Source organism: Haliaeetus albicilla, chromosome 21 (genome assembly GCF_947461875.1).
Source record: "Haliaeetus albicilla chromosome 21, bHalAlb1.1, whole genome shotgun sequence".
NCBI classification, from domain to species: domain Eukaryota; kingdom Metazoa; phylum Chordata; class Aves; order Accipitriformes; family Accipitridae; genus Haliaeetus; species Haliaeetus albicilla.
The window spans coordinates 17,368,080-17,394,831 of record NC_091503.1 but is presented as its reverse complement, the minus strand read 5'-3'; the positions used below and the strand labels follow the sequence as shown (position 1 = coordinate 17,394,831).

The window sequence follows — 26,752 nt, the reverse complement described above, 5'->3', positions numbered from 1 at the left end:
TGTGGAAAGGAGGACTACTCTTTTCCATTCCTGGCTGCATCACTATGTTTCAGAAACACTTTGGGTCAAAATGCTGTCTCAGACAGGAATTTCATCTTTCCAAGATACCTCTGTCTTATTCTCTTATGTGAAAGGCTTTTATGAGTTACCTTAGTAATGCCCAGTAATGTTCTACCAAGTCATTTGTGGAGACACACGTTGACCATGCTGCTGCCTGAAAAGGGAGGCCTATTACTTAATAAGGCAAGTTTGCTCCTACAGTAGTCTGCATTCTGTTTTCTAACGAAAACTGGCTCATGCCAAAATTTTTGCATTTATTCCTGAGACCCAACTTCACTGAAAACAAGCACCAGTAAATGCTTGTTCAAGCTTTTAGTAATCAGTCACCTGGCTATTAATAATTCTTTCATTTTTACATTGGTCAGGAGGCACTTAACAAATCTAACAGTTTTGTCTCTTCTTTCATTAAACTAAAAACCTAGAGCAATAGTACAATATGAATGGAATAATTTTCTGTCGTCTAAATTCCATGCTGTAGCCTTGAAATGGTATTGATACAGGCTACTTGATCTCTTTGTGGAGTAGAAGACGTTGTAGAAATGAAGCTTAGTCATGCCATTTCTGTGGTATTCTCAGGACATAGACTGTATAATTGACTACAGACATCTTAGCTTAAAAGCCATCTTAGAGTTTCTTCCAGTCCTAGTAATACGTGTGCAGTCCCATGGGCTACATCCAAGGATTATGCTAATTTTATTAGCAACTCCTCTTGCTTTAATTAAACTGTATAAATTCCCACCTGGTCACTGTTGTGCCAACACCCTTCTTTCCATTTTTATTTGAATTTATAGTTAATCTGTGGTTTTGCACTTCAATTCCAATTTCCTGAATTATCCATTGCGTCTTCCACATGAAACAACACAATTTTGAGGGGTGAAGAGTTTCAAATTGAGTTAATGGGTTTGAGAAAACCTCTGGATCAAAGCAAAGACCTAAGTTTCTAGAGTTGGCCAAGTCTTTGTAGGAGCGGGTATTCAAAGTAATTTGCTGTCTGAAAGCACCAAGCTATACACCGCTGTTCAAAATACCTGCAAGCAAGCTCTGTATTAACGTTTACTGTGTTTATACCATGAAGCAGAGCGATGTGAATTCCTTAGTGGACTGTTAATTTACATGTTATACACTTTCAAATATTTCCAAAAGCAAATGTGAAGTGATTAGTAATCTGTTCACATGCTCACAAAAATGTTATTAGGAAAATGCCTTGGGCAGTATGTTATGTTGACTAAAATTGATAATTTTGTATTTTAAAACCAAAGCAACTCCCCCTGCCCCAACAAATCTTTGGACCTGCGCAGAGCCCAGACCTCCTGGTCACACCAGTTGTCAAGGTGTATGTTGAGCTGAGGGGGGGAAAAAGACCAAAAAACTTACAAAAACCCCTCAAGAGCAGTGATCTAAGGTTTGCAGTGATTTTGACTCTTCAGAAAGCCTCACTTGAAAGTCTTCTGTGGAGTCCTGCAGTTTAAAATGGCTTGTTATCTATAAAATCACCATAAGAAGGTGATTCTGGCATTTACCACTCATTCTACCAATGTAGGTTTTAAAGTGTGTATGTTGCTCTGGAAAAATCAAACCTGTTTCTTCTTTTTATTTCTGCATAACTTTGTCTCCAGCTGTGTGCAGTTCTGACAGAGCCAAAGCCTTGGATGAAATATCTCATACTCCTCAAAGAAGGGTTGAGGCTCCTCTTTTTTTTAAAGAGGACCAAAGAGCAAGCTGTTTAATGGTATTTGTCAACGTATCTCTTTCTTGAATAATGGTTTCCATGCCTCACAGACTCAAAAATAACGTGACACTTCCTCCTAAATGCCAATTATTCTGTCCAGAAGAGTTGCCCAAAAGTCTACGCCTCAGAGTTTCACACCAGACCCACAGGTTAAAGAACATGGGGCATTAAAATTCAATAAAAGCTGTTGTGCTATTAAGACTGCGCAAAAAGCCTGTGCACTAGCTGAGTATTGCTTGTATGGTTACAACATACTTACCAGAAATTTACATTTACAGCTATGAAGTAATTGAATAAAGAAATGCATCATCATTTTCTTTTTTAGCACATGGGTGAATTATTTTACCAACATGTGAAGGGGTGTTCATATAACATCACAGTGTTTTGTGCTAGAGAAAACAATTACAGTGAATAAGGTAGAATGGCTCTGTTATTGCAGTACATAAGACTTTGATTACATACTGCCAAGATTCATACCAGCCTAGTAGTTGTTGACAGATAAAGTAACAAAAATGAAACTCATTTATTTTTTCTTTATTGAGACCTCAAGGTAAAGCAAATTTTCAGTTCTTGTACTTACTACATTGAAGGAACAGAGACTGACAGTCAAAATGTGCCAGTCCAGAAATATAAATTAAACCTAGTTTCATATCAAAGTTTCATTTAGTCTCTGAAAAGGAGCTGCTGCTTGGATTATTTTTGATCCTAAAACAAATACACAGTAGACTACTATAGTGTATCTTGGATGAATTAACCCCCTCGTACATTTAGCTCTTATGTATTTTCCAGGATACAGACCTATGTCTATTCAAGCAATTTTAAAATTTGTTGTGGACTTAATTATTTTACTTTTTCTCTGTTTAGTAATAATTTACTGTGTTTGCAAACCCAATGAATGTGAGGATGGTTTTAACTGAGTGTAGCACTTTTGCTGAAGGAAGGACATATTTGGAGGAAAAAGCTCTCCCTTGTGTAAAGAAATTCTTCTGGCTTTTACTAGGAGTTCCTCTAGGCAGCTAGATGCTGCATTATTTCTTGATAAGTCTAACAAATGACTTTTTTTTTTTTTTTGTAAACTTGATTAGTTTCTGAAGAGCAGATAAAACTAGCTGTTCAAATGGAAAGTGTTAAAATGAGTGGGTTTATCCCATCAAAATCTTGGATTACTTACCTAGCCCAACTGAATATAATTGTTTTTCAGATTAATGAGGCAGTATTCTAGTATCTCCTCTGTAATTAAACACTTCTCTGGTTGAATACAGTATTAAAGATGCACCAGACGTTGAAACCTCAGTGGTGAAATTTAAAACTGTTGAAATTGGAGGGGTCAGCTGTGAAACACAAATTCCTCTGCAGCATTGGTAATTCACTTGTACAATGTGTTTCAAGAATAATTTGGCTTATGTTGGGGATGCTGGATTTTTTAATTTTTCTTATCTTTCCATCATCTAAATTTGCAAATTTTTCTCATTAGTTCCTCAGCAAAAGTAACATAAAGTGCACTTGTTTCCAGAGTTACCTTTTCTGACCTTTCACAAGATGATAATTGCAGTACTAGTAGGCTTAGAGGACTTGTTAAAAAAATTAAGCTTATAAAGTAGCAAAAAATGCCCCTTTGCTTGCTGGTGTCGATTTCAAAATTAACATTTTGGTTCATGTGCTTCTAATAATCGCTGACCCTTACTTCATGTGCTTTCCACAGGAAATGAATACAGCAGAAATTACTTTGACCCGTTGATGGATGAGGAAATAAACCCAAGGCAGTGTGGGATGGAGGTCAGTGAAGAAGGTGAGGCAGAATTAAGTATGTAATTTTGGTGTCAGAATATTCTTTTCCATTCATGAAAATGAGGTGACAAAGATCACATATGCAGTTCTATTTAAATATTGAGGTTTACAATTTAAATTATAAGCCTTAACCGCTCTGAACACGATAGGCAGTATACATAGTCTTTGATCAAGGACAGTGAGTTAATGCATGGGTAAAAGTGAGGCTGTGCTGTATTCACTCCGCTACCGTAGCAAAATGAAGCACACTCCGAGAACATTGTCTACACCATGCTCTCTTTAATTAATGAAGTTAGTCCAGAACTGAGTACTAACCTGTAGCTTTTTTGCAACCCTGCTCCCAAAGTCCTTCTTGGAGAGCAATTTTATTACTGAGCTGAATGTGTGTTTACCGTACAGAAGGAAACCCTAGAGCCCGTAAAAGTTCCCAGCACATGAGGAGGCTTTTTTTGGTTTTCTTTGTGTCAGTTTAGCAGGGATGTTTAGGTTTTCTCTCTGTGGGCGATAGTGAGGAGTGGGAGGGTGTGACTGCAGAGCTGGGAGAAAAGAAGTTATGCATAGGTATGAGAGAGATTAACTAGGAGGTATTGTCTAGCGGAGGAAATTCTTTTTTGCTGTCATGGCTTTTAGATAAAAAAGGGTGGGAACGGGCCTGCCTGAATTTGCATGGACTTAAGTAAGAACATCATCATGGTAATGAAGTGCTTAGCTATGCACTGAATGCTTTGGCCCAGCTCCTGTTGTTAAGCACCAACAACCCGACAGCACGCAAGACCCAATTCTCCTGTGTTACCTTCCCAGCCCTTTGCTTTATTAAACCTTGTGCTTATTTGTACTGCAGAGACTCTCTAGACAGGCAGTTGTAGTCAATCTAAAACAATTTGTCTACTGTAAGGGGTCTCAAAGTAGGTCACTTCTGAAATTCATGAGAAACTTTCACTCTGAGTAGATATGGAGGTTTACGCTTTTGAGGCAAAAACTTGTGTGACTGAGAAAAACTGGCTCTAATGCTCGTCAGTAACTTGAATTTCTGCATACTGGTGAAAAAAATCAAGGTTTATTAACGGTGAATTACATCTAACCCCTATAATTTCCCCATTCATTGTATAGAACAGCAATGTAATACCTTGGAAATCAACTTCTGGCTCAGAGTTTTTAAATGAAAGATTTTGTTTTGTTTTGTTTTGTTTTTCCCCTCTTAGTATTGCCTTGGTTCATCTTATGAGTAGGCTTCATGAGTCATGATCTGCTTCATAACCAGAGAATGAAAAGCGGATTAGATTTCTGTAACTGTATGTGTGTGCCTAAAAACATGTACGGATAGAGTGGTGACATAAGGGATACATGGAAGTACAGTTTTCATTGGGAGAAAACGCTTCTTTGCCTGTGTTGAAGAGGCTGAGTGATAAACACTTAACCTTAAATGTTCTTTTTTTTTTTTATTTGGAACAGATGAAAGCACTGAGAAAGTCCATCCAGTTCCAGAGTTGGGAGTGGGGAGGTGGTTTTAGGCATTTGCATATCAGGCTAGACCTGAGATCCATGTGTGAACAGCTGTCTTTTGTCATTCCTCCTTTTTCTTCCCAGCAAAAATGTCACTCAAAGGTTGAGGTAACACTTGTTTATTAAAGGTCTGTTAGCAATGGTACTGGCCTCAGGTTGGTTGTGTTGACATCTGCAAAGCAGTTATAACACTATATTTACCAACGCCTCTGTCAAGAGCAAGTCTTCCACCTTGGAGATATTCAAAAACCGTCTGGACGTGGTCCTGGGTAACTTGGCTCTAGGTGGCCCTGCTTGAGCAGGGGCCCTGGAGCAGATGGCCTCTGGAGGTCCCTTCCCACCTCAACCAGTGTGATTCAGTTATACTCACAAACCAGGCTAATTGTCTAGTTTCCTTTTCCTTGCAGAAGTGTTCAGTAAGTGGAACTACATTAGTATGTAGTGGACAGAATTAAAAGGACAGTCAGAACTGAAGTCTGGTCCTTCATGGTCATCCCCCAACTGGAAACCATATTAGTTTACCTCTTCCTTCCAGCTAGCAGCTTGTCACTAACAAGAGACAAAAGCAGAACTAGACGAAGAAATCAGGGCACACTCTAAAGTTACACTCTTCTTATGACTTAAGTGAGTCAGGCCCAATGCCCAAAGAGAATAGCTAGTGAAAAGCAAATCTTCAGCCACTAACTCTATTACACAAAGTTAAATATCATTTAATGTGTTCATCATATGGGATTCTTTAATGGGTTATTCTGTGAAAATGAAGATATTGGCAATTATCTTTTCTATATTTGATAAATTAAATTTGTTCTGGAAATTTGTCTGAGTTGATAATGCCCTGAGAACAAACAACGCTCCACTATGGATTTGCTTCACCCTCCCTCGCCAAGGGAACGCTTCAAAGTTACACACTAAAAGAAATGTAAAGATTCTGTACTTGCAGTAGAGGTTTGCAGAAGCCTCCCTCTTTGTATGCTCAGCATAACTGAAAAACTTGGCTCTGAAATTTCATGGTAAAGAAAATTTATTCTTTGATATTCTATTGGGCACTTAAAAAGAGCCACCCAAGGTCGCTTGTAGCTGTACTTCAGTTCACCTACCTTGTATGCATTTCTTTGGCCTTCTACCTGCCTATCTTCACTGACAACTTAAAGAAGCCAGGGTCTGGGAGATTTGGAGAGAAGACAATCTCAGCTGGTGATTTCTCCCTTGAATATAGACACTTGAAGTGATTTTTTAGGTCTCATGGAAAAAGGTACATGTGCGTGTGTCCCTTGCTCCTTTTTAAAATCTGCAGATGTTACTGGGAATTTGAATGACTGACCAGCCACAACATCAAAATTCGTAGTGTGTTGTAATGACTACTCATACTAGATAACGTGTTAGTATTATGGACAGTGAGGTAAAATTTCTAATGAAGATCCAAAGTCACATTTGAAAAGAAATTAGGTACTTTGATTTTTATTGAGTCAAATAGAATTCATCTGGTAATTTGAATATAAATAATTATTATAATGAGTCTATTAGCAGAATTAGTAAACCAGTTTCAGTCCAGATCAAGATATAATATTTCTTATGATATAATATTTCTCACCATTTAAAAGTATATAATTATATATTTTTATTTTAAACTGTCTTTCATAAGTCAGAAGAAAAGACAGTCACCTCTGCTATGAAACTAGCACTGTGAAAACCAAGGCACAGTGTCAAATGTTTTCTTAACTTTTGTAGTTTTATATCTTTATAGTTTAAAATGGTGTTTCCTGAAATAGTACTGGAAGAAACAATAGATGTTTCACTATTGTTTTTTTTTAAGATCCTGTGAAATTTGATGAGCAAATCCTGTATGGTAAACTGATGAAGCTTCTAGATGAAGAAAACAAGATGCTGGACTTCCAAGGTAAATAAAAAAAAAAAAAATCATTTTCATAAAGAAAAATAAAACTTTTGAGTCTGGATGTGGGGAAGAGAGTGGGTAATCCATCCCCTTGAACTCAGAAGCAAAAGGGACATTGATTTTAATGTGAGCCTGTAAGATCTTTTTCCCCAAATGTTTTTGTTTTGAGTTGTGTTTATGTGGTTTTAAGTGTAACTTAAGTGGTGTGCTTTCTCTAGGCTGCTTCATTGCATGTTGAATTCCACCCTTATGAAAAAAGACTGGAAATATCATTGCTTATGTGCTCAAAGCTAGAAAACTAAAACTTTATTTAAGCTCATAAATGGGTGGGCCATTTGTCAGATGCACGGGTCATGTCACACAGTTTTTGAGGTTATCTTTGTAAGGATTTACACTAACAGGTGAGTAAGAAAATGTTTTCTGTGGCTTTGTTAGAAAATACAAATTGATGTTCCATCTACAGTAAAAACAATGAAATATACGAGAAGAGATTTCTTCACCTCAAGCCAACAGCCTTACTTTGGCTTCACTTATTTTTACAGGCCTTATTTAATACCCAGTTGATTCACAGGACCGTTACCACCACAACCTTTACATAAGGTGCATGTCTGCTGCTCTCTGGTTCATCACAGGAGAAGTGATATATGAACAAGCCCTAGCTCAGGGATGCCTTGTATTTTTTGGGTATCCCCCTCTCCTTTTTCAGCCTGGTCTTTTGTGCAAAAGTATTTTCTGTTCTTTGTATCTGTATTAGGTTTCTTCTTACATTTCAGCTATACACAGGACCTACTCTGTCAGAGAGACAGAGCAAGCAGTTGCCTACGGCAGTGGATCTTCAGGAGCTGCAACATGTTTTATGACTATTTAGTTTGTGAGCAACTTTGTTCTAGAAGAGGCAAATATTTTCATTTGCCTAGGGCTGCAAAATCCCTTGAACTGGCACTGGTCATATCAGTAACATCTTTGAAACCTATTTTGTCTCATTTTAAATGCAAGGAAAAGAAAGTACAACTATCACAGCTAAATTCAGGCAAATAGTTGAAGCAAAAACCTTTAACAAATTATTAGCAAGGTCTCTATTGTTGCATGTTAATGTAGAGCTGCACATTTTGGAGAAAGATTATAGCGGTGCTGCAGGTTGATTGTTGCTTTTATCCTGCAAAAGCATAGATTAAAATAAAACCATATTTGGCTGTGAAGTCAACATTATTTCTATAGGAAAGATTGACATGGGGTGTCTATCTGTGGTACTTCTGTAGTCCCTCTCTAGCAATATTTATAGCATTTCATATTATCCAATAGCTTTATCATCAAAATAACCCTGTATGATTAAGGAAAATGTCCTGATGTTATTTTACAGGCTGCCCCAGGGAGGGGTCTAGTACTCTTTCTATTAGCTTTCTGAAAGTTAGCTTCTGGGGCTCCCCCAAAGTGGTGGGAGAGGGAGAGAGAAGCACCTCTGGGCAGTAGTTCAGCACCACCTCACGCAAACACCTCTTAGCTGATAGGACAAATTGTGCCCTGGAAGCAGGTCGTCTTTCCTTTGGCTCTAGAAGGGTCTTGGGCAACTGACTTAGACTTGTCCATTGGTTTTTGCGTGGCTAAAGGTAAGAAAGCTGAATTGTGCCGTGTGTATTTGTCCACTTTTAAGCAAGGGAACTAGGGAGTGAAGGCGAAGCCTTCCCCATCCATCAGTGGTTACTCTCTCCTTCAGCTACGTGCCCTAAAGCTTTATTTTATATTACAAATAACATTAATGAATATTGTTAAGAAGAACAGATGCTTTACAGAGGATAATAGCAAATAGCATATACACAGAGAAGTAAGGTTTCACTGATCTCCTCAAATGTTTATAATTTAAACTCACCAGGTATGTTTGAACTGAAAACATCTTTTTCTCCAACTAGTTTTATCAAACCACCATGACAGGCAAAATGCTGTTATTACTCTTTAGGCTATATGGGGTGTGAGACAGGTTCCAATCTCTCATCCATCCAAAGCCATTTGAATGTATGGGGTGTGCTCTGTGGACAGTGATCTTGTGCTGAGGCTGCCGAGGCTGCCGAGCTGCCAGCTCACTGATTCAATTCCAGGACAAGCAAATGCATTAACGCGCGTGTCTCGTACTCCAGGTGCACATCAGAACCCCCCTGGGTAGGCATGAAGGCAGCGAGTGGGAGATACACTGCAGCCCACTGCTGTCTTGTGTCTCGAGTGGTGCCTCAGTGCTTTTATTTCTTAAAAGTGCCATAATGGCCAGAGCTAGTCCTGTGGGTGAATGTTGCACCCCATCCTAGCTGAATTTTTTTTACTGTTCTTGGCTTCAGTGAATAAAATGCAGAGAAGAGCAAGATTTTCCTGAGGAAGTGAGGCTTGTGCAGTCTCCACCTCTGTGCGCGTGTATCAGGCTGTATTTATTTCTGCCTGTCTGTGTTTCTCCCTCCCAATTTTTGAACCTGTTGTTCACTTCCAACCCCTTTTTTTAAACAGAGAGCAAGTCTCACAGGTCTGACTTCCCTACCAGTTTTATGGAAGTGGGCAGCTGAGCAGAGCAGACAAGCATTATTAATGTCTCCACTGAGGGAAAAGCTAATATGGGAGTTTGACCCTTATTAGACATCAGAAAATCCATAGAAAACTAGGATTCATTTGGTTCCACTCTTACAGGACTGCTTCTTTTCTTCATTTGACCACTGAGCTGAAAAATCACGTAGTCATACAGTCCTAATTAATAGATGATCCCCAAAGGAAAGGAAAGGAAAAAACGTGGCTCAGAATTTATATAATTGTATATTTAAAGCATTTTGTTGCTGAGTAAACTATTGGTCGCTCCTGTGGCACGTGTTAGTTCATATTATAAGGCAACTTAAAAGGCAACATCGGTTGGTTGCTTTTTAGAGGAAGATGTAGACTGTATATTTTTTACCTAGGGATAAAACCTCTTAAACAATGTAAGATCGTGATCCACGCACATCTAAAATGATGCTAGGTGAATACCATAAAAAAATATTTTTCTGTTATATTATTCTTTGGCAACAACTGAAAAATTGAAGTGCAATGTTTTGCAGCATTTTAATTGTTTGAAACAGATGCATGAGCCTTTGCTGATGTACTTTTTTAGCTACAAATTATACACAGAGTCTTCTAGAACCAGGCAGCCAAAATGCATTTTCCATGTGGAGTTTATAGTGCTTTATACATTCAAATCCATGCTGAGGTATAGTCTGCTGGTGAACCTACCCTTTAAATTCTCATCTCAGTATGTAAACCACTGCTGTCTGATGGACAAATGCAGGAGTAAATGAAGTTACAAGCAGCCAAGCTAATACCAGAGAGATTGTTTTAATTACAGCATAGCATCTGCAAATACAGCCTGTGCTAAGGAGTAGTAGTGATTTAAACAACGTGGAAAGTATGACTTGCAGTGTTAAGTACAGCTGAGGCAAAATCAAAAGTTTGACACTGATGCAAACAACTTGAAGCAGCCAGTTTTTAATTATTTTATCAATCTATCAATGAATTTCCTTGTAAATTTTCAGCCATTTTGTCTCCTGTACAAAGTAACCATGGTGTTAAAAATGTTACTACTTTTGTAGTAGCAGTAGCAAGGAGGTGGAGGCTTTGTTCTGTCAAGCATTGCTCGGGGGTGGCAGCTCAAGCCTCTAACCTGTGGGTTAGTTCAAACAAGGACCAACCTGATGGTGACTGAGGTTCAGAGGTTTCTTTGCAAGGCCAGCAAAGGAAGGAACAGACCAAGAGAACAACCCTGTTCTCTCCCTGTCTCCAGCTCAGGCAAATGAATAGTTTTTCCAACTGTGCTTAAATGAGCATATGTATCTTTTCATTAAATGTTTTTCAAAACTGAATTGTAATTTATCTCTGTATTTTTAGCAGTTACTTCCCTGAAAGGCTTTTGAAAATGTTCTCTCTCTTCCTTTGCTTTTTTCCCCACAAAACATGTGCTAATGAGCCCAGTGTATTCCACCAAAACTAAGTTCACTTGATACAATTCCTCACAAAAATAATAAATACAAAAAAGAAAAAGGGTATTTTGATGAATCACTGCATGGTTGTCTTTGCGAACCAAATGTTTTTATTTCTTTGTTGATATATAAGGACTATTTCTCTACACCCAGAGGATCCTGAGATAGGAATGTACAGTCTTCCCAGGACGTAAACTTGCACTGCTCCTGTGAAAGCAGTAAAGCAGCTGATTTATACCGGCTGAGCATATGGCCTGTTGTGTACAACACAGCGTCGAGGGGAGCAAGCGATGCTGCATCTTCTGCTGTTGGCAATGTTTCCTTTTCCAGCGCTTCCTGGATTTTCTCTCTCCTAGCCAAACCCTTAATGTTACAGTAAATTTAAATGTAAATATTGTTTTGTTTTTGCAGTTAACAGTTGTAGGTCAAATCACTTTTCATTAGGCTTGTAAGATGCTACATGAAGAGATTGTGTACCCTAAGGTAATGGTTTGGGTTGTTTATATCTACTGTACACTTCCCCCAACATGATTTTGAATTGTATCCTGTTGTAATTAAATAAAAAACCCACCCTACTTCCTGTGTGTTGGTGGCACTGAGGTGATTTAAGTACTCGGGAGGCTCAACAATTAAAGTCATTAAACAATGAGTAGCGAGCAAAACTGAAAATGTTAATAGCCTTAGTTTTATCTTTCCTTTTCTGGTCTTCATTAGAGAATGAGAGACTTCAAAGGGGAGTGAGAGAAAAAAAAAATCTTTTAACTGCTTTCATGTCTTAGGATGGACAAAGAGAAAAGCAAATAACTAGATATGGCAGTTTCTTGCAAAGAAAGGCACAGAGAACTATAAAAACTTACACACAGAAATATGAGGCAAGAAAGTCAGATGTGGACAACCTGATATCTATCATTTCTTAGTGGTCCTAACATGGAGAAATGAGCAAAAATAGTCTTTATTATTTATAACCCAAGCCAGTATTAGTAATGTAGCAGATCTCAATGAGAGATCTTTTTTTTTTTTTTAATAGTATGATGAACCAAACTGAAAAAAGGACATCACTTCTCTTTAAGGTCAACTTTATGAATGGGATTCATTTTTATTTATGTGCAGCATATACCCTTTGGTTCTGCTTACGTCACCGCAGTGAAATCAGGGGAATGATGTGGGTGAGAGCAGAACCGGACCCAATTAATTAGGCAGGAGCTGCACGCACACACCTAGGGGAGGAATTTGATCCTCTGGGGTGAGTGGGAGGAAGATGAAATGCTTGGTGTGGCTCCGCCTAAAACTCCCTTTCAACTGCATTTATTCCTCCTCTTCCTCAGGAGCAAAAGCCAAAGTCATTCCAAATCCCAATTCCTTTAAGTTTTGCATGGGAGCAAAGTGACCACGGAAATGCAGAGCACCCCTTTTAAAAATTATTTAAGGAACAAGCTGCATGTGCTAAATTTGTACCTGTATGCAGATGTTGCTCTTGAGGAGAGTTTTCCTGGTAATGACACTTGGAACCTGCCGGTTTTCTACTGCTGTTATTTATTCCTGTCCATTTTATGGCATGAATTGTCATCTTAAAATGTTGGTGGGTCAAACATGTTAACTGAGAAGGTACTAACCAGCGAATGAACTTCCATTTGCTAAGAGATAATCTGCCACTTTTGTTTCAAGCAGCCTGTGTCACCAGTGAAGATTTTCCAGACTCCGTGATGCCTGTCAGCTCCAGTAAGGCACGTGACCTTCACAGGGAGCTTGAAGATGAAGAGATTCCTTCATATATTGAACAGTTTGAGAGAGATGTTCAGGATGACATAATTCTGCTTGGCAGCTTTTCACTGGAACAGGTCAGAGTTAAGAACTATAAGACAATTTTATCGCTTGCTTCATAACATGATGCTGGCTTGTTAACCTTGTACACCCCAATTCTATTTCACTGCCCGGCGATACGTATATTGAAGGGAAAAGATAACCCATTTTGTTGGCTTGCTTTATGTGACTGGCACTTTGCTAAGCTAACAGCAGGACCTTTATCTTTGTCTCCATTTCAATGTGAATAAAAATAGATTGCCTTCGTTGCTTCTTTCCGAAATAGTGGAGTGTCTCTGACTGCTCCGTAGTAAGTATTGCAATTGAGTTTCAATCAAGAGCCTAAGCTTAGGATATCTCTCTCTGCCAAATTTAACAGAGGCTTATTCATCTATCAATGAGCAAGTTCAGATTGGAGCCCAGGAAGGATTTATGTAGCAATATTCATTGTACAGAGGATAAGATTATTCCCAAATTAGAAATCTGTTGTGTTTTTAAGAGTGGCAAAGCTTCATTTGGTTTTCTTTTTGTCATTTCATAGTGTAAAGAGACAAGGTTGGATTCATGTTGACAAAAGCACAAGTTTTCAGGGCTGAAATGATACTTGTGGGCACCTAACTACCATTTGTCCCTTTGAAAAATCTCATACCGAGACTAGGGGACAGGAAGAGAGATTAATTGATGAATCTATCATTTTTAATTAGCAACATGAGAACAGCGTGCTGGCTCTGATGGGCTTAAAATAGGTTATCCAGTGACTGATGGTGATCTAAGCTTTCTTTTATTTTCAGAGGAAGTTTTTAGAATTTTTTCAATGCAGGACTAAACCTCATCATTGCCTTCTGCATGTCAGTGAGGGACACAATTCCCTTCCTTGCTGCTTTCCTCTAAAGCCTTGAGTAGCTGTATTTCATTCCTTCTGACTTTTTTGTAGCTGTACACATCATGCATAGAAGGTGCTTTGGGGAATATTGTTGAGAGAACAAGAAATGGGAGGGAAACATGAGGGAAAAGGACTCAGATGATACTAAGAGCATCATCTGCCTCAAGGGACTGATGGAGTAGAAACCTGGGAACAGGTGATCAGAGAGCGATGCAGCTTTCCAGAAGACTTTATGATTTGTTGAGAGTTCACACTTTAAGTTTGGGCTATTCAGATGCCCTCAAAGCTTCCTGAGGCTCTGTGACACCTGAAGGAACACAATAGATTTGTCAATCCTTTGTTTGCCCTCCCTATAAACACGGTCACTAGGAAGCTGATCGTCTTACTTGAACTCTCTTTGTAGGTGTTCAGCAAAGTTTGTTTCCTAGACAGGAGCAAGCTATCTGGTCATCCCGAAACAACATTCTGCTTTTTAACAACTGCATACGTGAATCCACATCATACAATATAATACTACTTTTCTTCCTTATTTTGTTCCGAAAAAAGAAAATCCTCGTTTAATGTGATTGATTGAGCTGGTATACCAGGAGTTTACAGATAGGTTCTTAATACTTTATACTGCACAGAAGAGTCTTGAATGCCTGTGTTTTCTCTCCATTTCTCCCATGCATCTCTAACTTCAGTTGTCCGTGCCCTGTTTAGGAATTCAATCATACCGACATGGTATCAGCTGTCACATCTGCATCCTGCAACGCAGGGGGTAACGAGGATCACTGTAAAATCTATATTATCTTCTAGATCAGTGATGTGTACATCCATGCTGTCCTTGGAAGCACATAGAAATGGTACAATCAGTCCCTTTGAACAGAAAATGGAAGGTGACACAGGAAGAAGAGGCTGCAAACATGCACCTCGTGTCATATTGGTATTCAAAGACATCTAACAATAATGTGAGCATGCTTATTATTTTTTAATTGACCTTCTTTATTCTTTAATGGACCATCTTTACTCTTTGATCCGTGGATATGCCCCTGTAGCATTGGAGTGTTGGTACCTTTCTGCAGCAGCTACAGGTTCAGTGTTAGACTGCTGCCATGGTCTTCAGAATCTGTTGCTGTCATCTTTGGGATACTTCCAACTTTTGTTGCTTGAATGTATGTTTATTGGTTTGAAAAAGTCTTTAATTTGCTGTGTGGTATTTACTTCTTATTCAGAAAACCCCCCCCTTCTCTTCCTTCTGTGGGTTTAGTGAGTAGCAGATGTACTTTAGCCATTGTAATTTATGATTAGTTAATTTAATCTGCCATAATGACATAAAGTGAGCCTGAAACAAGCTTCTATCAATTTTGCCGTTAGAGGTAACATAATATTTTCAAATGTCTACCAAACTGAGTAATTAACCCTCGGGCTGAGTGAAGGAGTCTAATAGACATCTCTCTCACATTCCTTTGCTTTGACAAAATGAAAACAAAACACGGGAGCCTAAGGGTTAAAAATAGCAATTGACAGTTTACAGTACATAAGACTGGTTTTATAAGTGAGGTTTAGAAACACACTTGAGTTGCTGCTGTTTCTTTTTAGGCTGCCAAAAATTCTCTCCAATAAGGCATCTGATTTGCACTGGAGCTTTGCTGGCAGCGTTGGCACAAGGAGGACAGCTATGTATTAACTATCTATCCCTTAGTTCATTGTTTTTCTTCTCTGCTTTGTAGCTCTGCAGTAAATGGGTGGCTTTTGTCTAAACAGCAGCTCAGTGCATGAGGTCACCGTGATTAAAAGTATTTGAAAGAGCAGATGTACTTTCCAAAATAATAATAATAATAATAATAAAAGGTTTATGCAAGATTCTAGCTCTGGAACTTTAAGCTGTGTTGTTACTTCATGTTCTGTTTTGTAAATGCAAAAGCTGGTAGTTGAGATTGGCAAGAAATACGTAAGGGGAGATCTGATAGATTCTTGTAAAGAAAGCATTAAGCAGATGTCAATGTTCTGTTAACAAACACATTAAAGAATATTAAATTTGGAAAGCAGCACTCTTTCCTGTGGCCTATCGTGTAGGCCTACAGATTACAAAAGCCCCATGACATTTGCTTTTAATAAAGAAAAATAAACTTTATTGAAAGAAGGAAAATCATAACTTTGGGACTGTGTTGTGGTAGAAGCTGAGCAGGTACAACCAAGGCTGGGTATGCAAAATGCTGCAGAAAACCATCTGTCATGAGACAATGCAGGGACACATGCTTATGGGCAGAACTTGATCTCACAGAGCAGAGAAATATGCAAGGAAAGACCTGACGTAATTCTGGCTTAATGTGTTTGATTAAAGGCAAGATGCTCTCAAAACATGAGAGACTGCCAAGGATGAAGCATATGCTGGTGATTGGGGTGAGATTGCACTTGATGGGCCTTTGGCAACATAATCTTACTAGTCATTAATTCAAATGCTATGGAAAAATACCAGCTCTAGGATTTTCAGCTGTTTCTGAACTGAGACAATAAAAGTGACTATCAGTTTTATGTAGGTTCTCTCAGAAAAAAATAATAATTGGGCAATTGGAAGGATGAATACTGCCCCAGAAGTCAAGACCATCTTTCCTGCTTGGCCATCCTCTTAATACAACTTGGTCAGTATTCTTAACTAAAGGTAATTTGTTCACAATCTCCGTCTTTCTCTACAGGATTCAGTTGCTACATTTAGCCCTCTGTGCTGGGTATAACACCTTGTGGGACTTGATCATTACGACTATATAATCAGTTTTGATCCATGACCTCCATGTGAATTACTCAAGAGCCTCTGAAAGTAAAGTGCAAGTTTTGCTCTTCAATACCAGCAGTTGAATTATAGTAGTAAGAAATGAGCTATTTGTTGCAGGTGGATAGTAATAAAATGTTGCCTTTCATCAAGTGATTTAACTTTTGGTTAAACAAAGGTTAATGCTGCTGGGGATTAGACCTACTATTCTTACAGGGTCAATATCATCACTGCTCTGACTCCTTGCCAAGTCACAGTGAGATCAATTTATATGATGATGGAGTGATCAGTTTTCCTTTGGTTAATGGTGGATAATATGTGGGTAAAATTTGGTACCATGTAAGACAGTGACAAATCTACCTGCCAATCAGGAATTTAATCAGTGGGATCAGGCCTCAGTCATATAAAACATCAACGCACATTTGCTTGCATGTTCTACCCTGTTGGATACTACTGTCATTTATATCCTGATGGTACCTGCAGACCTCCCCTCATCAAAGCTGCAGCCTACTAGGCATTGTACAATCCTTTGTGATCGTTCTTCTTGAGCATAATGCTTGTATGAATATGTGCACCTAAGAGCAATGCAGAATTGAAGGTGCTTTTTAAATGACTGTCATGTTCAAATGAGTTATATATATATATTTTTTTTAACTGAGGATTGCAGGTCAAGAATACAAAAGCTGGAAATGTTTCATTTACACCACATCTTAAAAGTGGGTGACTTCATTTTAGGCAAGCTACCTGTATGCTACACTCATTATTTGAGTGTCAAAGCATCTCTACCGTCTGTTAGTATAACGGTTTCCATTTAATTTATGTGATATAGTAGGAATTATGGGTATCTCCATTTTACAGAGGAAGAACAAGGGCACAGATAGACAGAAATCTACACCTGCCAGAAGTGCTTAGCATCTAGTTTCCTTTTGAAACCTGTCATTAGGCTAAGCTCAATGAATTCATTATAGTCCTGCTAGGTAGAGTGCTCCTGGACTCGTGAAAAAGCACTTCACTGAAACCTATGTTTGAGGGGAAAAATCCCCAAGGTCAACTTCCCAAAGCTTGGGTTATTGGGCTTCTGGCCCTTGGACTTCTGATGTCCTGCCTAGTGGGTGTCCATGGCTCTCAGGTGTGTGTCAGGACCCACCTAACAGACCCAAAGCCTGACCAAGATGCTAGTATGTGTAGCTAGGGGACTTCTCTACCACATAGGCTGGCAACCTGAGACTTCTAAATATCTTTATTCTATCAGGCTTGCTCCTGCTTCCTCAGCAGAATGCCTGGGAATCCTCCAATTTTCTAAGGTTCTTCCCCCTTTGCTTCTGGACACTCAGATATACACGCTTTTTTTTTTTAAGAACCGAGGGGGACAGAAGGGGGAGCATAGAAATGAATGTCAACATAAGCAGAACTGTGGAAAAGATGTTTTATATGTTTGTAAAGGGCCTGTCACTGTGCTGTCACAATACCCATAATATTGCTATAGCTGCTCTTTTTAATTGTAATTCTCTTTTGATTGCTTTGTTCAGGAGTTTGTGGATTTTTAGTTAAGTAAATATTTAGGTGGAAATAATGCAAATATTCTATATTTCTTATATTTTTCACTAAAAAGGAGTTCACTTAGTTTTTATTGTGTTTTTCCACTCTTTATGTTCAGAGGAGCAATTAAACAACCAAAGTAATCTTTGATATTCTATTGAGCTGGAACAATGAATCCTACAGCTACTATAAATGATGATACTGCCTTTGCTGCTGCTTAAGGTAATCTGACTGGTCAGCTTTCTGACTCATTATCCTAATATAAACTCCAGTAAGGAAGTCTATTTCTATGGTTCAATAAACAGAGGCAATTGGAAAGATTCTTTACAGAGAATCAGTGATTGCCAAGTCCTGTTGAAGCTTAAGTGACTTCATCAAGTACTGACCACATGTTAAAAGGAGCAGAACTCAGATGAAGATTGTAAGGAAAGAGTAAGCATTACTGATGTACAGAGGCACAAACCTGCAAAAAAAAAACCAATGAAAAAAGATTTTTAGTTGCTCATGTATTCTCCAGAATTACTTTTATTTATTTTTTTTTTTTCCAGGGAGGTTTTATTTGTATTTTTAATACATTTGGAGCCAAACTGTAGTCACAGGTGTAGCTAAGTCTACTGTTGGTTAGCTTTTATGACAGGAAACTCCTTAACAGCATTAATAGACTACACAGATTTTTATGAGCTACAGATAAATGAATTGCTCTAAATGTTGTAACATTTTTGCTTCTGCAGTCTTACAGTATAGCTGAATATGTCAAGCGGAACCTATGCTGGATGGTACTTCTGACCTGTACTTCATAGAACAGATTAATTTAGGTGGGGAAGGACCTGACCTCTGGAGGCTATCTAGTCCAATCTCCTGTTCAAAGCAGGGCTAACTTTGAGGCTTTCCATGTGTAATCTGAGTTTTTAAGGGCTTTGGAGTTCGCACCAGTTTGTTAGTGTGAAACATAACCAGGTCACCTGTAAGTAGAGAGATGTAGAAATACTGGGAGAGACGGTCCAGTTGCATTACGTGCATGCTTGCTTGCTTAGTACAAAGGTGGGACATCATCACTGTTGCTCAACCTGCTGGCAATCTGTTAGCACAGTTGGTTTCTCTCACTACTGCGCTAGACCCTTGGACAAGACACGGCTTTCAGGATTAGGTGGTTACAACAAGAACATGTACTAAATTGCATATGTTCACTCAAAGATGTGTCAGCATAGTATGATGTTATGATACAATTGCTCGTGTCAGTATTCAAATTGGAGAGGGAGGGCTTACATTTCAGCTGAAAATGTGAAACGATTTCCACCTACAACTTTCAGCAGAGAGATGGAGCAGGATGTGGACTTGCAGGAGGAGATCTGCTCTCTACAGAGAAAAATCATTAGGCATGGCAACTTGTCATTTCCACTGTTGTATTTAAGACAATCATACAGTAAACTTTACTTAAAGCATTGTTTCCCTCTCTGTAATTTTCATATACTAATTGTAAGTGAATGTCTCTTCTAATTATGAAGTGTTCAAGTGCATGCCTGCACACGTGAAACAGAAGATGATGTGAAAGCCAGTACAAATGGAAGTTATAGGATAAAGTTAAAGCCTGTGTTTTTAGATTACAATTACAGAGACAAATTTGTGAAGCAGTCAGAGAAAAAGAACGGGCACTCAGAAAGATGGGATAGATTGTAACCTCAGACTTAAACATCAGGTTTTTGGGGCTGTAACAAGCAAATTAGTTATTATGACTCAGTTTTCCCTATCTGCAAAACAGACCTAAAATTAGATACCTGCTTTAGGGAACAGTGAGAGGATTAAAGGAGTAAAGTTTCATGAGGGACTTTGAAAAGGCTATAGAAATAATAAAAACATTCTGTGCTGAAATGAACAAACATTTTTAAATTGAGGAAGAATGGGGAAAAACCACAAAAAAAGTCTCAGTATTTCCGATCGGTATTTCCTTTCAGTTTCTCTTCAGTTGTTCATGCCAGGATTTGCTGTCAGTATCCAGAAAGCAGAAAAGATTGTAAAACCCTGAAGTTCATTACATAGCTTATAAACATTTTTTCTTTTTAATTTTTAGTGTAAACTATTCATTTTAGATCCATAGATTTGCATAGTTCACTCGGTTTCTACTAGCATTGCTTGTGCTACATGGGTTTATACTGGAGGGAATGTGTTCCTTAATAAAATGTGTTTTAGCATCTTCCATTATATCTTACTATTTAGGCTAAAATTACTGGAAGCTGCTTAGTAGCTCATGATTTCTAGGTTAATCTGGAGACATCTAAGCTTGCGGAGCTTTGACAGGCTAGGACATTTCTGCTTGAAGTCTCTTTATCAATGGCAAATGCCATTTCAGTGTTGTATATTTTCAGCGCTCGGCTCTGGTTGTCAGACACTCTGATAAATGGCCTTGCATACACTTAAAACACTCTGTAGGTTTTGATGAGGACATCAAAGCTTTATGACCTTGAAGCTACATCTTCTCAACTGTGAAATAAGCATCTGAAGGAGTATCTGGTGGTTCTGAAGAAACCACAGGTGATCTCTCTGTGAACAGCAAGAAGTGAGAAGAGTGAGTCCTCTGTTTTGAGGTGGGAGAGGCAAAATCTTTATTTTGCAGAAGCTGGGTAGCCCTGCAACAGGCATGCCTCCAGAGTTTCCTCACTGCGTCTTAAGCAACGTGATTCAAGTTCTTTTATTTTGTTAGTACTATCATCTTGGATCAAAACCTTGAATGAAAACATCTCCGAGTTTTGGGGAAGTTCAGGTCCTTGTTTATCACACCTACTTTACAGCTGGATCTAGTTTCCACAATTGTTCAAAATTAGAGTCTTTAATATATATGTCTTAAAAAAGCATCCACCTCAGTAGCAGGATACTGCCTTCCTGGGCTGACTGGTAGCTCGGCCTTCACTGCATCGTTAGAGATAATGCAATGTTTTACAGATTTATCAAAATGATCAGCCTATAATGTTGTCACTAAATGTATCTGTGTTACTCAGTGTAATAAGGCTATAGCATGACTAAAGTAAACCTCACTTTGTGTTCTGCAGTATCAGTTTTAAGAGAGTATGATTTGTTTGGTTTTTTTTCCCTAGTTGTTACAAATGGCTCAATTGTCTAAGTTCTAAATTTTATGCTCATGAACAGTAAATTGGTTTAATTTTCTGTTTAGAAGGAAAGTCATGCGCAGGGGAGAGGGTTGCTTTGTTGCTTTTTCTCTTTTAAAAATGCGTCTGAGAGTTTGTGGCATGTTTTTGGCAGGGTGCACCATGAATAATACTACCGTGTGTCCAGGATTTTGACGCAACTTTACCTCCTGGTTTGTGGCCATCTCCGAGACAAGGTCACCCAAATTCCAACAGGCAACAGGCAGTGCAATTTTGAGAGCAGGCCTTACCCAGCTACTAGAGTCTCTGCTTTCAGTGAAGGGCACTCATCCCACTTCACCTCTCAATGCCTCGCTTCCCTGTGACCTCTCTAGTTAACATGGAGAGGATAAGCCTCTCAAAATCTCACTTTGCCCGAAAGGAATGTTAACTTTTCTTGCAATATTTTTTTTTCTTCATCTCAGATGGTTCCTTACTTTTATACTTGTTTTGTGGTATACACTGCACTAGATGTTGAAAGTCACTGGGAGTGAATCTCCATGCAGCAGCCAGACTGTGAAGGAGGAGGACTAGATGGCACCAGCGGCGGACTAGAGACATGGGTTTTGTTTCTAGTCCTGCTGACGCTTTGCTCGGTGAGCTCACTGGCATTTCACTTCCATCTGTAAAATCGCAGTGAACAGGATTTCCATCACTGCAAAACATTTTGGAAAGCAGAGATGGAAATCCTAGGTAAAAGCTTTTATTTAAGCATTTGTTTACAGCTGGAAAGACAGCTCTACCTGCACTGTGATGTACCAATGTGATTTCTCAAGGAGGGGTATCCCTGTGGGTGGTGGGAGGCTGCTGGAGACCCCCCCGGTGGTGTCTCCACGCTGCCTCTGCTGCACCCTGACGTGGTGAAGAGGACTTGCGGGAAGGTGGTGGCCCCTCGCATCACTCCTCCCAGGGAGTAGGATTTCGTCAGGGCCAGAGCTCAGCTGGGTGTTTCAAATTGCAACGGGGTGAGTACCTCACCCGGAGGTTGTAACACTAGTGCTAGGACTCACCAAAAAGGGAAGGGGAAATATTTTCCCTAAATGCTCCATTTTTGCTACACGATAGAAAACCAATTCCTTTCTGCTTCAAGGCTTTGCCGAATTCTGTGGGCTTTCTCCTTAGAGGAAAGGGTGTGTTTGAGCAGGGTTTTGTTTAATTTTTCTTCCAAATTGAAAATTACTATAGGAATCATAGTCCTACCGTTTGTGAGGTAGTTTCACAGTGAAAATAGCCAGTCAGCACTGATTAATAGTATTGAGTCAGGTTCTTCTTTTTGTCTGCAGTAGAAACAATACTTACCATTGTGTGTCTCTAGGCTGAGCCCAAACTGAAAGACCTTTTTCAAATACTGGTCTTGATCATGCTCTCTGAAATCAGTGGATGGGCCGTTTGTGTAATTAGACCTCAAGATAGCCGATGAAGAAACTGAAAAAGACGTGTGAAGGAGCTGGTTCACAGCTAAAGGGTGCCTGGTATCAGGAAAGGAGACTAGGACAAAGCAGTGCTGTGATCGAGCCCTTCTGCCTTCAAACAACGCCCCGCTTTCTTCAGTACATCCCAGGCGACCTCTGAAGGATATCCAGTGGTTCCCGGATTTTTGTCACTTTTTTCTGAAGGGGCCCTCAATGTCTATATTGACTTGAAGCTCAACTACATTTCATGCCTTCTTGTTGGGAACGCCCGTTTTCAACAATGGGTCGTTTTTACAGTCTAGACAATGCCAGTGTCATGATGAGAAACAAGAACTTAGCTATGTGCATGATGGTATATGCCATTGAGAAAAAGCACTTGGGCTTATTCCAGTAAATCTCTGATTCAAGGGATATTGCAGCAATGATTATTCCACATTAAAAAAAAAATATATGGGCTGCTCTGTTTTTGAAAACTTACACATTTTTTCCTCTATTAAATTGCTTCCTGGTGATGGAAATGTCTGGGATTTTTTTTTCTACTGCATCTACTTTCCTTTAGCTTGCACACCCCTGAGGTAATTAGTGTAGGTTAAAATTTACATAACTGACTTTGGGGTTTTGCAAATAGGAAAGATGGAAATTTATTCAAGGTGGTGAATAATTCATTTTAAAGCAAGTTTCCTGTTTTTTTTTAATCATGTAGAAGATGTATTACAGACTCATAGAGGTTTTCTGAATAGGACCCTAAGCATTGAATTTTTGATATATTTTATTTCTTAGTGTAGGTAAAGAAATATTAACCATGACTCATTGCACTTTTCCTGTTCAATAAGATTTGAATAAACTTAACAAATTTATTAGGTAGATGATAGAGCTTTTTAAAAATTATCATGACACACTGTGACAAATATTTTACTTGGATCCAGAAGAAATAGCTTTAAATCATATTCCCATTGCCACTTCAGAGGCAGAGAGATGGAAAACAGTGCAGTTCATACAGAGAACCCCGATTCATATTTTCTTTTGAATATTCATTATTTAATTAAGATTAGGAAGATAAACAAGGGGATTGGACAGCTATGGGAGTCTGGTAATATAATCAATTTTTTAAAAAAAAATTTCTCTACTTCTGGCTCAATGTAAGCCTGGACTGGTAATGTCTGAATGTTGTTGTAATATTATGGTTACTTGATTTTTTTTTTTTTAACATGAAATGAGTTTTTTATTTAATCTTATTTCTTAATCTAAGTGCCCACCTCAAAAATTGCTATGTTAGGCATCACCAAGAGCTGCATCCAGGAGACAAATTATGAACCAAGTCCTCCTCCCACTTTCTGAAGTTTACCTTTAACTGCCTCAGCCTGAAACTTTGAACACCTTCCCATCTGCCACCGAACTCTGAAAACACCCGACGTCTTTTGGTTGGTAGTTTTTTTGTCATTAAACCTTCTCAGAGCCTTTGAGTTCTGTTGCTGGGCGCCTCCCAAACACCTCGGCCACGGCAGCCCGGTGCCTGCGCCTCGCAAGGGCGATGAAGGTCGCTGCTTGGTCCTTGCTGCCGCCGAGACGGGTCCCCTACACCTGCAAATGCACATCCCCGCGGGGCAGCTGGGGAGAAACAACCTGCCCTTTCTCTTGGCGTGGCTGCAGCCCCCGCTGGACCGTGGGGATTGGCACGAGGGGGGTCCAATCGCCCTAAACCAGACAGCGACCAGCTCTCGCTGGAGCAGAGCTGGGACCGCAGCCAGGTCCCAGCCCTTCCTGGGGAAGCGGCGTAGGTGATGATTCACCGGGCTGGGGAAAGAAAAACAGTGCCAGCATTTGTGGGGGCAGGAGAGAAATGGGTCCCAGTCCCTGCTCCAGGGACTCCTGGCGAACTTCAGCTAAAAGCTGTTCAGGAGCAGGAGGGCTTGTTTCCCACCAAAGGAGGAGCAGTGGTGAAGGGAATGTTGCCCATGACACGACTGCCATATGGAGAGCTGGAAGGTCTTGGTTTGAGCTAGTTTGGTCATGTCACCTTTGTAATCATGTATGTGTGATGCTTGACCAGGGCCTGGAGGATTTATTGCATCCATCTGAGGCTCTCTGCTGGGACTACCAACAAATCATACCGTATTTTAAGGCGACCATGTTGTCTCTGCTTTAATTTTACAGGGTTAAAAAAGTTACGTTAAAAGCTACTTGCACAGGCTTTTTTAATATGTTTTTGTAGTCTGTTTTCATACTCTGACAATTTGCATTTTGGAAATAAGCAGGATGTTTTGCCTTAGTCTTCGACAGAGATTCCTAAGCTTCCTTGAAAACAGCCAGACATTTGTCAAAAAAATTAGAATTTGGAAGAGGGGAGAGACTTCAACAGCCAGATATGCAGCCTCCAATGGGGAATTTTTCTCCATTGACTACTACATTGTCTCCCTACCAAAATGTTTTTTTGGCTTTAAGGCTTGATGAGAGTGCAAGTGGAGCATAATTTTACATTTAGACGACAGTATAGGATATACAGTACGAAGCCTTCTTGTATATTGGTAGTGTTGTATGCACATTTTATTTTGGTCTTGGGGACACCAGCAGAAGATCCAGGCATGAGAAATGTCCTGAAATATTCAGCAAGATCTCTGAACAGTGCAGGTCAGGGAGAAGAATTTTATTTTCCTGAGTTTACAACCTTCAGCAGCGTTATTGCTTTCCGGTTTCGCACAGAAAACACAGTCCAAAAGAGCTGGATGCTGGCTTCTTGATGGAAAGGCTTTTTCAGCTTGCTGTGCAAAAGCAAAATAACTTCAGGCCCTCCAGCTTCATGCTGGAGAGCTGCAGAACCGTGGGGGGAGATGACTGCTCACATGAGTTAACCTCCTACATGTTGCAACCTCCAAAAATGCCAGTCCCTCTTACCAAACATTGAAGAACAGTTGTGGTGAGACAGGACATCAAGATTTGGAGCGATTTAAAGTGGGGCAAGTGTGGCAGGGGAGGTTTAGATTGGATATTAGGAAAAATTTTCTTACTGAAAGGGTTGTCAGGCATTGGAACGGGCTGTCCAGGGAAGTGGTTGAGTCACCGTCCCTGGAGGTATTCAAAAAGTGCGGAGACAAGGCACTTCAGGACATGGTTTAGTGGGCATCGTTGACAGTTGGACTAGATGATCTTAAAGGTCTTTTCCAACCCAAACAATTCTATGATTCTAAGTTGTGGGGTCTCTGGTGGTCTATGCCTAACTGTTTTGTGTGTTTTATTTTGTTGTGTGTGTGCAAACACACTTATACATGCATATGCATATATATGAGTATCTGTTAGGTGGTGTAAAAATAAGGACTGTAGGGCACTGCCGTGCACAAATATACATTGTACTGATCAAGCTTTTAAAACAAGATTAGAGCTCAGTTCCCCTTGGAAAGAATGGAGTAAACATGGAAAAATATATGGAAAAAATAATGGAATAAAAGAATGGTGGCTGAAATTCCTAATTGCTTCAACCTTCTGCTTGAAAACCTTCAACCAGAAGACCTAAGGCAAACCTTTGGAAAATTGCACATTTATGGCTTTTTATTTCCATGTTCTTTCTGTACATTTGGAAACAAACTGTAAGTTTTTTCTTTTTCTTTTTTTTCTTTTTGGCATGTGTGACTCAAAGCACCACAAGGAAGTCTCTCACCACAAGAAACAAAAGTTGCGAGCCAGGATTCATGAACTCTTTCAAAGGTATGTCAGATAAGGGCTACTTTGTACTTCTATCTAATGTGCTTTCCTCCCAAAGATCTTTCAGTGCTTTACAGATATTAATGAATGGAACTTCTCCCAAACAAAGGACCTCAGGCCTAGAAAAACTAAGCCTGTGCTTTTGAAAGAGGCCTCTGTTTTGGATACCTCCATTTTCAGATACCCAGCTTGGGCTGTAATTTTTAAGTGCTACACACAGTGCACTTCAAAAGGTGACCAAATGGCTTCTCCCAGTGCCCTTCATCCCTGCCTCTGAATTACCCTTAGAGAGTGAAGGAAATATGAATCGGAGCAATGTTTTTGTGATCAAGCTACACGTGACCTTCAGATAAATACATGCATCAAATTACCTGTAAAGAAATGAATAGAGGAAATAAATGACCCTCATGGATACAGCCAAAGAAGCTATGTTCTGCTGTGACAGCTGATGATCATGCTGGTGAGCACAAAAGAGGCCTAACTTCACTGAATTAGTTGTTCTCTTGAATCTAACACCCAGGAAAAGGAGAAAAGTGGTACAACCCAAAAAGAGATCAAATGCGGTTATTTAAA

At 39.4% G+C, this 26,752-nt stretch overlaps 1 protein-coding gene across 1 annotated transcript in view; it reads left to right on the top strand.

The window, feature by feature from the left end:
* Window positions 1-26,376, top strand: part of LOC104324138 (orofacial cleft 1 candidate gene 1 protein homolog) — a 41,311-nt gene extending 14,935 nt beyond the window's left edge. Inside the window, exons 4-7 of the mRNA XM_069809062.1 lie at window positions 3,492-3,578; window positions 6,894-6,977; window positions 12,626-12,795; window positions 26,115-26,376. Coding sequence (XP_069665163.1) covers window positions 3,492-3,578; window positions 6,894-6,977; window positions 12,626-12,795; window positions 26,115-26,195 — 422 coding nt within the window. The 3' untranslated portion in view covers window positions 26,196-26,376. The remainder of the gene's footprint in view (window positions 1-3,491; window positions 3,579-6,893; window positions 6,978-12,625; window positions 12,796-26,114) is intronic.
* Window positions 26,377-26,752: the final 376 nt, after the last annotated feature.